The 13,152-nt window shown below is 38.2% G+C and overlaps 1 protein-coding gene and 1 pseudogene across 1 annotated transcript; one reads left to right on the top strand and one right to left on the bottom strand.

The window, feature by feature from the left end:
- Positions 1-385: 385 nt before the first annotated feature.
- Positions 386-2,186, bottom strand: LOC146946809 (uncharacterized; annotated as a pseudogene).
- Positions 2,187-3,578: 1,392 nt separating this feature from the next.
- Positions 3,579-4,828, top strand: LOC146946808 (uncharacterized). Its single transcript, XM_085748314.1, has 2 exons — positions 3,579-4,172; positions 4,226-4,828. The coding sequence occupies exons 1-2, from the start codon at positions 3,579-3,581 to the stop codon at positions 4,826-4,828; spliced, it is 1,197 nt and encodes a 398-aa protein (XP_085604440.1).
- The last annotated feature ends 8,324 nt before the right edge of the window (positions 4,829-13,152 follow it).

Here is a 13,152-nt window from a genome sequence, read left to right as displayed (position 1 = left end):
CTGGTAGTTCACCTGAATAGCGACTGACCAGATTCTCCAAAATAGATGGTTCTGTAGTAGGATGAGATGATGAGGACACATTATGGTTTGCAGACTCAGAACCTACTTGTTCACCTATTACATCTGCATCAGCAGGAACAAAGCTTAGAGGTTCAATCATAGGTGGTTGGAAAGGATGGTTAGCATGCAGTCTTTCACAAACTTTGAATCTCATTTGAGCCATATCATGTATTTTATCATCAATACTGGGATACATAGGCTCATAAGTCTCAACATTGGGCTTTTTATGATGCTTGGTAGATGATGATGGGGATAAGGATTTATGTAGTTTTTCATAGATTTTGTTCAAAGGAACATCATCCATGTATGAAGAGGTTGAGGAGTTTCACACAGAGGTTGAGTGGGAGTCTAAGGTAGTACTAGAATCTATTTCTATAACATTAGCAGTGTGTAGAGAAATAGTATTACCTTGATTACCTCCTGAAGCATCAGCTTCTGAACTAGTAGCTCTCTCCTCCTGGACTTCTTCAGTAGCATCCAACAGCTCACCAGCCACCATCAACTGTTGAAGATTTTCAGTGAGCTTAATTCCTATCTGAGCAGCTTCAACATTTGAATCCTTCAGGAGTTGTTCAGCAGGAACACGCATCTCTTGAGCAAGCTCATCAGCCTTCTGCAGTGAAGCTTGTTCTGCAGCTTTCTTGCTCTTGACTTCTCTTGTAACAAGTTTAGTTGCAGCTTCAATCTGCTCTTCATCCTCAGACACATACTCTGCTATCTTTAGCTTCGTGATAGTAGGTTTCTTCTTCTTTTGAGGTAATGATGGTTGAGGAGGTTGAGTTTGAGAAGTGTCAAATCTACTTCTTTTGTTTAGGACCGTATCAGCATCAAGGTCCTGAACTTCTTCTTGGATAGTTGGTATAGCAGGACCAACTATTTTATCCTGAACTGTATCTTTCTCCTTCTTAGCCTTCTTGGCCTTCTTCTTCTAAGGTTCTTCAGAAGCATCATCAAGATACTCTTCCTTTGTGAGAGCTTTCCTCTTGGTCTTTCTGCTTTTGGCCTAAGGCAAGGCACCACCATACATGGTGTCTAGAACATCACACAGCTTGATTGTCTCACCAGTATTTTCAAAATGATCCATAATGCAGTTCAACTGAACATCAAGAGGGTCTTGTTTGTATATTGGAGGAAACTCATCCATTAGAGTAGATACAACATTTGATTCTTTTAGATCTGTGCTAAGCTTCTTAAAAGCTCCCTTCTCTATCAGCTTCATCTTTCTGAGGGTCTGTCCATTGATCACTTTGCCTGTTTCAGTGCCAAGCTGATCATTAGTGAATATGTTGAGCTCCTTAAGTACTTTCAGAATTCCTCCTTGATGAAGAATCTCTGAAATTAACCTTCCAAAAGGAATCCAGCAGCTCCTGTTATCTTGACTTTCCCTGAGCTCTTTGATCATGTGCTTGAAGATATACTTAGGCACATTTGCACTCTCCTTCATGATGAAGTAATGAAGGAATACTCTGTGCTCCAGAGAAGGTTGATCTCCACCACCACCCATTGGTAGGAGATTTTCATTTTGTATCTTCAGGAGCAGCTTGTTTTCCATTTTCAAATCACAGTAAGCCCCTTTCTTCCTGCTATTGAACATTGACATGTTCACAACTTCATTCCAGGGACTATTCTTGCTATTGTCTATACCATCTGTGAAACTTCCTCCTGATGGTCTTTTGATTACAAACGCAATCACTTCCTAAGAGATGAAGACAATCACTTCCTGACCTAATTTCTATGACTGTGAAAGGTTCCAAACCCATTTCTTTCATTAATTTCCCAGCAAGAGTAGGATCAATCAGAAGTTTCTCTGTTTCTTCCAACTTAGCAGCTTTTTGGTCGTAAACTTGTGCTCTAACCCAGAAGTGCCTCACTAGGTTCTTGTAAGTTGGACCATTCAACATAGTGAAGTAATCCATCAGACCTTGAGCTTCATAGTAGTATCTGATGTCACAACCATGATATGCCAAGGAGATGAAATCTAATGGATTCTCAGTCTGAACGTTGAGTTCCCATTCCTCTTGGGACATAGTTCTTCCTCTGATTTCATACGCAGGAGTTTCTTGAGTAGTTGATTCTTGAACTACTTCTTGCATGTTTGATTCTGGAACGGAGCTTGAGGATGCCATTGTTGAGATTGAAAGTTTAGGGTTCTAGAGATTTGTTTGGAGAGGACGAGCTTACTTCGCAGAGAATCAGTGTGAAAAGAGGAAAGTGTAGGTTGTGAAGTGAGTAGTGTGTGATTTGTCTAAGTGTTTTGAGTAAAAACGTTTGCAATTCAGAAGGGGACAAACAAACACAGCATTAATGACATAGGGGGCGCGAGATAGTACATTCAAAGCTTAAAATCATCATTGCCCTCTTACGTTATACACCAGTACATATAAGCCACGTCAAAGTTTCTCAGAGTAACTGCCAAGTTAGTGGGACAGATGTTGTTGGATATTTGTATGTTGGCTTCACTTTTGCCTAAAACAAATATTCACTTCAAATGTGGAACACAATGTTCCAACATCCAGACCTGGTCTGTACGTTCTGTGCTTTGCCTATGTTTACGCACGCGCTTGCTTGATTGAAGGAATCCACACCAGCTTGAGTTGGTCTGAACCGTGTGGAATTATGAGGAGATCAGAACTTATGTGATTTCTTAAGGAAATGTTAAAATGACTTAGGAAAGTTTTTTAAGGAGATGATAATGTGACTTTTAATGAGCCTACTTTCTAGGAGTTTCCTTATCCAGCTATGTTGATTAAGCATTAAGTCACTGATCCGATCTAAAGCATGATTGAAGGAATGACACGCCTTGCTTCAGTATATAAAGGAGGCTGCAAGACCTGAAGAATTATTCAAGACATTTTTTTTACAAAATAGAGTTTTTGTTTAGGTTTTGAGTCTTATATCTTGTGAGCCTTTCGTGTATCATCTTGATGCATGTTTTGGACTGTACTTTGAGTTGTAATATTGTGCACTACTCCGAAGCTTTTAAGCAAGGAGTTAGGTAGATTGTGAACTGCTTCTAAGCTTTTAAGCAAGATTGCATGTTGTTATTTTTTAGGGTAACCTCATTTGATTTGAGTCTGTAATTTGGGAATCACAGGGGTTTTTGATCAGTTGTAAGGGAGTGAGATGGGATCTCATATCTAGGAGTTCCTAGGTTGAAGTCTAGTTGGGGTAGGTCCTAGGTCATAAGTGCAAACGTGGTTTGTTGTGAGCTTTTGAATACGGACTGCACTAGTGGATTTCCTTCCTGGCTTGGTAGCCCCCAGATGTAGGTGACGTTGCACCGAATTGGGTTAACAATTTCTCTGTGCCTCTTATTTTCTTTCTTGTCTGTTATCTTTGTCTTATTATGTTTGTTAGCTTAATGTTCTAAACATCGTTCACAACATCTGTTATCTGTGTTTCGTGTTGAAACATTTCTTAGAACATCGTAACACTAACGTGCCAGGATTTCAATTGGCATCAGAGCAGGCACCCTGCCTGTTATTGGGTGAGAACCAGAGGAGATCTATTCTGGCAATATGGAGAAAGAAGGAGGTTTTGTCAACAGACCACCGTTGCTGGACGGAACGAATTATGACTACTGGAAATCACGTATGAGTGCCTATCTCAAGTCTATTGACAGCAAGACTTGGAAGGTTGTGATGAAAGGTTGGGAACATCCAGTTGTTCTTGACAAAGATGGCAACAAAACCACGGTTTTGAAGCCAGAAGATGAGTGGACACTGCCAGAAGATGAACTATCTCTTGCAAACTCCAAGGCCCTAAATGCTCTTTTCAATGGAGTGGACAAAAATTTGTTCAGACTCATCAAAAAGTGTGATGTTGCCAAAGATGCTTGGGACATCCTGAAGACAGCTCATGAAGGTACCTCCAAGGTGAAGAGTTCAAGGATTCAACTCTTGACGACCAAGTTTAAAAGTCTGAGAATGCAGGAGGATGAGTCTATACAGGATTACTATATGAATGTCCTTGACATTGCTAATTCATTTGATTCTCTTGGAGAAAAACTGTCAGATGAGAAAGTGGCAAAGAAAATTCTCAGATCTCTGCCAAAGAGGTTTGACATGAAGGTCACAGCCATTGAGGAAGCCCAAGATGTATCCAACATGCAGGTGGAAGAGCTCATAGGTTCTCTTCAAAATTTTGAGCTTACTGTTGATAACAGATCTGGGAAGAAGGGAAAAGGCATGCCTTTATAGCAAACACAACTGATGATGAAGGATTGGAAGAGGGTATAAAAGATGAGAATCTGTCAGAAGACTTTGTTATGCTAGGGAGACAGTTCAACAAGATTCTCAAACAAGTAAGCAGCAGATCCAAAGGTAATGGGCGGAACATCAGATGGAACACTGACAGGCAACAAGGTAATCAAAGGTATGACAGAAATGAAGAGAAAAACAGCCGTTACAAAGGAGTACAATGCCATGAGTGTGAAGGTTATGGTCACATCAGAACTGAATGTGCAACTTTTCTCAAAAAGCAAAAGAAAGGGATGATTGTTTCCTGGTCAGATGATGAAGGAACAGATGGAGATGTTGAAAGTGATGCTACTAAACGTGTCAGTGCTATGACTGGGAGAGTGGAATTTGGGTCTGAAAATGAGGATTCTGACTATGAGAAAGTAACTTTGTCTTATGGTTATCAAGACATTCATGATGAAAGCACTTCCAGGCATGTGATGGAGCAGGAAGAAATCATTAATCATCTTCAGGAAGAAAGGATTGGTCATCTGGCTAAAATCTCTAAACAAAGAGGTAATATTACTTAATTCTAAACTTGATAATGTCCTTAAACAAGTTAGAATGATGACCACTGGAACAGATGTTCTAGATAGGATGATAGAAAGTCAAATGATAGGTAAACCAAATGGCATAGGCTTTACTCATGAACACCTGAAACAGGAACAACAAAACAGTAGCTATGTTCAGGCTTTAGAACACTATCAAAATGTCAGACCTTATGCCAAAAGTTATGTCACATTTGGGGATGGTATTAAAGGGAAGATTGTGGGGATTGGAGACTTAGTTAGTGAAGGATCACCAAGACTGAATAATGTCTTGTTTGTCAAAGGGCTGGCAGCCAATCTGATTAGTATTAGTCAACTATGTGATCAGGGGCTAAGTGTAAACTTTAGTAAAACTGAGTGCCAGATCCTTGATGAGATGGGTAAGGTGAGTATGAAGGGTACTAGGTCTAAGGACAATTGTTACTTATGGATATCTCAAGAACAAGCTCTCATATCTTCATGCATGCTAAGCAAAGATGAAGAGGTTAAACTGTGGCACCAAAAGCTAGGTCATTTGAACATGCAAGGAATTAAAAAAACCATTTCTGTGGAAGCAATCAGAGGCATACCCAGACTAGAAATCACTGAAAGGAGTATATGTGGAGAATGTCAGATTGGTAAACAGACTCGAATGTCCCATCCTAGGTTGGAACATCTGGGAACCTCTAAAGCTCTTGAACTTCTTCATATTGATTTAATGGGTCCCATGCTAGTGGCAAGCATTGGTGGAAAGAGGTATGTTCTGGTGGTTGTTGATGATTTTTCAAGATTCACCTGGGTGAACTTTATCAGAGAAAAATCTGACACCTTTGCAGCTCTCAAAGAACTTTGCATTCAACTTCAAAAAGAGAAAAATAGAGGTATTGTCAGAATAAGAAGTGATCATGGAACAGAATTTTAAAACTCTAGGTTTCAAGAATTTTGTGCAGATGAAGGAATGAGGCATGAATTTTCATCCCCCATAACACCTCAACAGAATGGAGTGGTGGAAAGGAAGAACAGGACTCTACAAGAATCAGTCAGGGTCATGTTACATGCTAAACACTTTCCCCTTTATTTCTGGGCTGAAGCTATGAATACAGCTTGTCATGTTCATAACAGAGTCACGTTGAGAACAGGTACTTCAACTACCTTGTATGAACTATGGAAAGAAAGAAAGCCTATTGTAAAATATTTCCATGTCTTTGGTAGCAAGTGTTACATCCTAGCAGATAGAGATTACAGAAGGAAAATGGATCCAAAGAGTGATGAGGGAATCTTTCTGGGCTACTCCACTAACAGCAGGGCATATAGAGTATTTAACAACAGAACTCAAGTTGTTATGGAATTCATCAATGTGGTAGTAGATGATGTGGTTAAAGAACCAACATTTGAAGTTGTACCAGGTGTTGAAGCATATCCTGAAACATCTGCTCAAGAAAATGTTATTCCTAAAGTTGTTGAAGAACCTGAAACTAATTCTGAGGACACTGAGCTGGAGCATGGAGAAACAAGAAAAGGACCTTCAACTAGAATTCAGAAGAATCATCCTCAAGAACTCATTATTGGAAATCCAGATCTTGGAATCAGAACCAGAAGTGCTAATGATGTTATCTCCAACTCATGTTTTGTATCCAAGTTAGAACCCAAGAACATGAAGGAAGCTCTCACTGATGATTTCTGGATTGAAGCCATGCAAGAAGAACTCAATCAGTTCAAAAGAAGTGAAGTATGGGATCTGGTGCCAAGACCAAATGACATAAATGTCATTGGTACGAAATGGATCTACAAAAACAAGTCAGATGAAAATGGCACTGTTACCAGAAATAAGACAAGACTGGTAGCACAAGGTTATACACAAGTAGAGGGATTAGAGTTTGATGAAACATTAGCACCTGTAGCCAGACTGGAATCTATTAGATTACTTTTGGGAGTGGCTTGTATCCTGAAGTTCAAATTGTTTCAGATGGATGTGAAGAGTGCTTTTTTAAATGGGTATCTCCATGAAGAAGTCTATGTTGAGCAACCAAAGGGATTTGTTGATCCAAACTTTCCTGATCATGTGTCCAAGCTGAAAAAGGCATTGTATGGGTTGAAGCAAGCACCTAGGGCTTGGTATGAAAGACTCACAGAATTTCTGACCCATCAAGGATACAAGAAGGGAGGAACAGACAAGACCTTGTTTGTTAAGAAGGACAAAGGGAGACTCATGATAGCACATATCTATGTTGATGACATTGTGTTTGGAGGAATGTCGAATCAAATGGTTCAACATTTTGTTCATCAGATGCAGGCTGAATTTGAGATGAGTCTTGTGGGAGAACTGACTTACTTTCTTGTTCTGCAAGTCAGGCAGATGGAAGACACATTATTCATCTCCCAGAGCAAGTATGCCAAGAATATTGTGAAGAAGTTTGGGCTAGACAATGCTAGTCATAAAAGAACACCAGCAGCCATTCACTTAAAGTTATCCAAAGATGAAAATGGTGTAGCTGTTGATCAAAGTCTGTACAGAAGCATGATTGGAAGTCTCTTGTATCTTACAGCAAGCAGACCTGACATAACTTTTGCTGTAGGGGTTTGTGCTAGATATCAAGCAGAGCCCAAAATGAGTCATCTTGTTAAAGTCAAGAGGATTCTGAAGTACATAAATGGCACCACAGACTATGGAATTCTCTACTCTCACAGTGGAAACTGCAGGTTGATTGGCTATTTTGATGCAGATTGGGCAAGTAGTGCAGATGACAGAAAGAGTACTTCAGGAGGTTGTTTCTTTCTTGGGAACAATCTAGTGTCTTGGTTCATCAAGAAACAAAATTATGTGTCTCTATCAACAGCAGAAGCAGAATATATTGCTGCATGAAGTAGCTGCTCTCAGTTAGTCTAGATGAAGCAAATGCTGGAAGAGTATGATGTTCAACAAAATGTTATAACATTATAATGTGATAATTTAAGTGCTATCAACATCTCCAAGAATCCTATACAACATAGCAAAACAAAGCACATTGACATTCGACATCACTTCATCAGGGATCTTGTTGAAGATAAGGTAGTAACTCTGGAGCATGTGACAACTGAAGAACAATTGGCTGACATCTTCACAAAAGCCTTGGATGTCAAGCAATTTGAGAAACTAAGGAGCAAGCTGGGTGTTTGCATTCATGAGGAATAGCAATCACTGCTCAGAGTGTCAGGTACTTTTAGCTATAATTTATGCTTTTATCAATTCTCAATTTGGCATATTTTATGGCTAAAAAGGGGGAGTAGATAATATCCATGCTGTATATTCCTGACTATGTGCCTACGGATGTTGAGACATCTGATTCTGGTCTTCTGGTGTTTTTACTTTTCTGGTATTCTTGTCTGTTCTTATTTATAAAAAAAAAAAAAATTTGCTAGTATTCAGGGGGAGTAAAAGATATCTGTTTGTGCTCCTTGAGGGGGAGTAAACTTCTGTGTCCCTGGATGTTCCTGTGGATGTTGGAACTTCCTGCTGGTTTGAGCTACTGAAGATTGTTTTCCTATTTCTCTAAGTAGCGTGTTGTGACAGTTGATTGTCTGTTAAGGATGTACAGGAATTTATTTTTCCTTATATGTCCTCTGCTGCAAGACTCTGATTTTCTCTCTGATACCGTCTAGTTTCTCTTGTCTGCTTTTTCCATGTGTTAATTGTTGTGAGAAAATATTGGAAGCAGAATCTGAGACCTGTAATATATTTCTTCCATGTCCTGAAGATTATGTGTGATGACTGAAGAACTATATTTTGGTATCTTTTATAAATCTGAGAATGTGAACCTTTCTTCAAGGAAGATTTTATTGTGAAGATTGAAGGAAAGGTTGCGTGTGCTATCTCTCTGTTTTAACAGGTGTGGGCTTAATTTGTTTTAGCCAAAAATTTGCCAAAGGGGGAGATTGTTGGATATTTGTATGTTGGCTTCACTTTTGCCTAAAACAAATATTCACTTCAGATGTGGAACACAATGTTCCAACATCCAGACCTGGTCTGTACGTTCTGTGCTTTGCCTATGTTTACGCACGCGCTTGCTTGATTGAAGGAATCCACACCAGCTTGAGTTGGTCCGAACCGTGTGCAATTATGAGGAGATCAGAACTTATGTGATTTCTTAAGGAAGTGTTAAAACGACTTAGGAAAGTTTTTTAAGGAGATGATAATGTGACTTTTAATGAGCCTACTTTCTAGGAGTTTCCTTATCCGGCTATGTTGATTAAGCATTATGTCACTGATCCGATCTGAAGCATGATTGAAGGAATGACATGCCTTGCTTCAGTATATAAAGGAGGATGCAATACCTGAAGAATTATTCAAGACATTGTTTTACAAAATAGAGTTTTTGTTTAGGTTTTGAGTCTTATATCTTGTAAGCCTTTCGTGTATCATCTTGATGCATGTTTAGGACTGTACTTTGAGTTGTAATATTGTGCACTACTCCGAAGCTTTTAAGCAAGGAGTTAGGTAGATTGTGAACTGCTTCTAAGCTTTTAAGCAAGGTTGCATGTTGTTATTTTTGAGGGTAACCTCATTTGATTTGAGTCTGTAATTTGGGAATCACAGGGGTTTGTGATCAGTTGTAAGGGAGTGAGATGGGATCTCAGATCTAGGAGTTCCTAGGTTGAAGTCTAGTTGGGGTAGGTCCTAGGTCATAAGTGCAAACGTGGTTTGCTGAGAGCTTTTTAATACGGACTGCACTAGTGGATTTCCTTCCTGACTTGGTAGCCCCCAGATGTAGGTGAGGTTGCACCAAACTGGGTTAACAATTTCTTTGTGCCTCTTATTTTCTTTCTTGTCTGTTATCCTTGTCTTATTATGTTTGTTAGCTTAATGTTCTAAACATCGTTCACAACATCTGTTATCCGTGTTTCGTGTTGAAACATTTCTTAGAACATCGTACGACTAACGTGCCAGAATTTCAGTTGTTACTAAAAAGTAACTTCCAACGTTTCCACTAACTCTGCTACTCAGGAGCAAAAAGTCCTTCTTCTAAAGTTAAAATGCTGACGTCATCTTCAGAAGCACATTTTCCTCAGAATCTCAGTCAAGAGCTTCTGATGGACCATTGCTTCTGAGTAGACTTCAGGACCTAACTTCTAGTTCAGGAGCAAGCAAATTTAATCAGACACAAAGTGCATGTTCAAATTTTTCTTTATAAAATCAAATCTTTCCACTGTTAAAGGCTTAGTAAATATATCAGCCCATTGATGTTCAGTATCAATGAATTGTATATGTAAAATTCCTTTTTGAACATAGTCTCTAATAAAGTGGTGTTTGATTTCAATATGCTTGGCTCTTGAATGTAGAATAAGATTCTTTGACAAACAAATAGCAGCAGTATTATCACAATAAATGGGAATACTGTTAGCATTAATCTGATAGTCTTCCAACTGATGTTTCATCCAAAGCAGTTGTGTACAACAACTTGCAGCTGAGATGTTTTCTGCTTCTGCTGTAGACATATCAATAGTTGCTTGTCTTTTGCTAGCCCAGGATATCAGATTATCACCTAGAAACTGGCAGTTGCCACTGGTTGATTTTCTTTCAATCCTATCACTAGCATAGTCAGCATCACAAAATCCAACCAACTAATAATCTAAGGATTTCCTATAAATGAGTCCAAGATTATTCCTTTCAAATACCTGAAGATTCTCTTAACAGTAGTTAAATGAGATTCTCTAGGATCTGATTGGAATCTTGCACACAAGCATACACTGAATAAAATATCTGGCCTAGATGCAGTGAGGTATAACAAAGAACCAATCATACCTCTATACAGCTTCTGGTCTACTGTTGATCCAGTATCTTATTTGCTTAAGGTGCAGGTTGGATGCATTGGAGTGTTCATCACTTTACAATCTTCCAGCTTGAACTTCTTCTGAAGCTCCTTGGTATATTTTTTTTGATGAACATATACTCCATCTTTCCTTTGATTGATTTGAATTCCAAGGAAGAACTTCAACTCTCCCATCATGCTCATTTCAAATTCATCCTGCATTAACTTAGAAAATTCCTTGCAAAGAGATGCATTAGTAGAACCAAATATTATATCATCAACATATATCTAAAAAACAAGAATGTTTTTCTCAAGAGTCATCCTGAAGAGTGTTGTGTCAACTTGACCTCTTTTAAAATCATTTTTTATAAAGAAATTACTTACTCTATCATACCAAGCTTTGGGAGCTTGTTTCAAGCCATATAGTGATTTCTTAAGTTTGTAAACATGATCAGGATGCTTAAGATCCTCAAAACCAGGAGGTTGCTTGACAAACACTTCTTCTTCAATGACTCCATTAAGAAATGCACTCTTGACATTTATTTGATATAATATTATGCCATGATTTACTACATAGGATAGAAGTAACCTGATTGCCTTCTTGTTGTCTGTAAATTTGTGCAACAAGTCTTGCTTTGTTTCTGACTACTTCACCTTGTTCATTCAACTTATTTCTGAATACCTATTTTGTTCCAATAATGTTCTTCTGTTGAGGTTTGGGTACCAGATCCCACACATCATTCCTTTGAAACTGATTAAGCTCTTCTTGCATAGCTAGTATCCAACCATCATCTGACAGTGCTTCATCAACTGTAGCAGGTTCAATCACTGATAACAGTCCTATCATAGACTCTTCTTGTCTGAAGTATGATCTTGTTCTTCTAGGAATCTCTTTGTTCCCAATGATTTGATCCTCAGGATGTGAAGACTTGTACTTGAATGTATTCTTGGATTGATTAGCTTGCTGAGAACCATCTTGAGCTTCATCAGAAGAAACTTCATCTTGTGCGTTTGAAGTTGGTTCAGCTTCTGGACTATCTTCAGATTTAACAATCTGATCAGGTTCTGGAGTGTCTTCAGGAACCTGTATATCTGCAAAACTTTCATCTTGCTCTGGAGTTTTATTTCCAGGCTCTTTGTCATCAAATTTAACGTGCATTGATTCTTCAACACAAAGTGTTTCTGAATTATACACTCTGTATGCCTTTGACCTTTCAGAGTATCCTAAAAAGATTGCTCTTTGGGCCTTGGCATCAAATTTCTTTAGGTAGAGCTTGTTATTTAGAAGGGTTAATAGTGTTTTACCCCCTGTAATATAGGTCATTTCCGGTTTTCCCCCTGTAAAATATTTTTTTTAAATTTCATCCTTGTAATTTGAAGATTTTTTGGTTTTGGACCTTCACGGAAAATTTCACCCCCTGTAATTTGAGCAAATTTAGGTTTACCCCCTTGTAATTTGAGCAAATTTCGGTTTACCCCCTGTTAATTTGAGCAAATTGTGGTTTACCCCCTGTCATATCTTCGATTTTGTACAGTCAAAATTCATGAAGGTCCAAAACCAAAAATCTTATAATTACAAGGACGAAATCCAAAAAAAATATTTTACAGGGGGTAAAACTGGAAATGACCTATATTACAGAGGGTAAAACACTATTAACCCTATTTAGAATGTAACAGGTACATCCAAATTGATGAAAGTAAGAGATATTGGGTCTTCTTCCCTTAAATAGTTCATATGTTGTTTTCTCCAAGATAGGTCTGATATAGATTCTATTTTGGACATAACATGCTGTATTCACTGCTTCTGTCCAGAAATGTTTAGCCAAATTATTTTCATGAATCATGGTTCTAGCCATTTCTTGTAAAGTTATATTCTTCCTCTCTACAACCTCATTTTGTTGTGGAGTTCTAGGAGAAGAGAATTCATGGACAATTCCATGTTTTTCACAAAAAGTTTCAAATGGCTCATTTTCAAATTCTCCATCATGATCACTTCTTACTTTTAAAATCTTCATTTCTTTTTCAGACTGTATTTGAGTGCAGAAGTTAATGAATACATCATAAGCATTATCCTTACTTTTCGGGAATTTTACCCAAGTCCATCTGCTATAATCTTCAACAATAACTAATCCATATTTACTTCCATATAGAGATGCAGTGCTAACTGGTCCAAATAAATCAATATGAAGTAATTCTAAGGGTCTGGAGGTTGAGACAATGTCTTTTGTTTTAAAAGATGATTTCACAATCTTCCCTTTCAGGCATGCACCACAAAGTGCATCTGAATGATAGTCAATGTCTGGTAGGCCTTTGACAAGTTGTAACTTACTAAGCTTAGAGATTAATCTCCAGTTAGCATGTCCCAACCTTCTGTGCCACATCCATTTCTTATCATTCACTGACAGAAGACAAATTACCTTCTGATCAACCATTTTAGTGAAGTTAATTTTAGAGACATTCTTTATCCTCTTTCCTTTGAATACTATGGACTTGTTATCTTTGTTGATTACTGTGCAGTTGGTCTTTTCAAACATCACATCA

This window comes from Medicago sativa, chromosome 2 (assembly GCF_051527215.1).
Source record: "Medicago sativa cultivar Bolivia chromosome 2, Bolivia_mono, whole genome shotgun sequence".
Classification (NCBI taxonomy): Eukaryota; Viridiplantae; Streptophyta; class Magnoliopsida; order Fabales; family Fabaceae; genus Medicago; species Medicago sativa.
The sequence above is the reverse complement of the archived record's forward strand: the minus strand, read 5'-3'. Positions and strand labels throughout refer to the sequence as shown.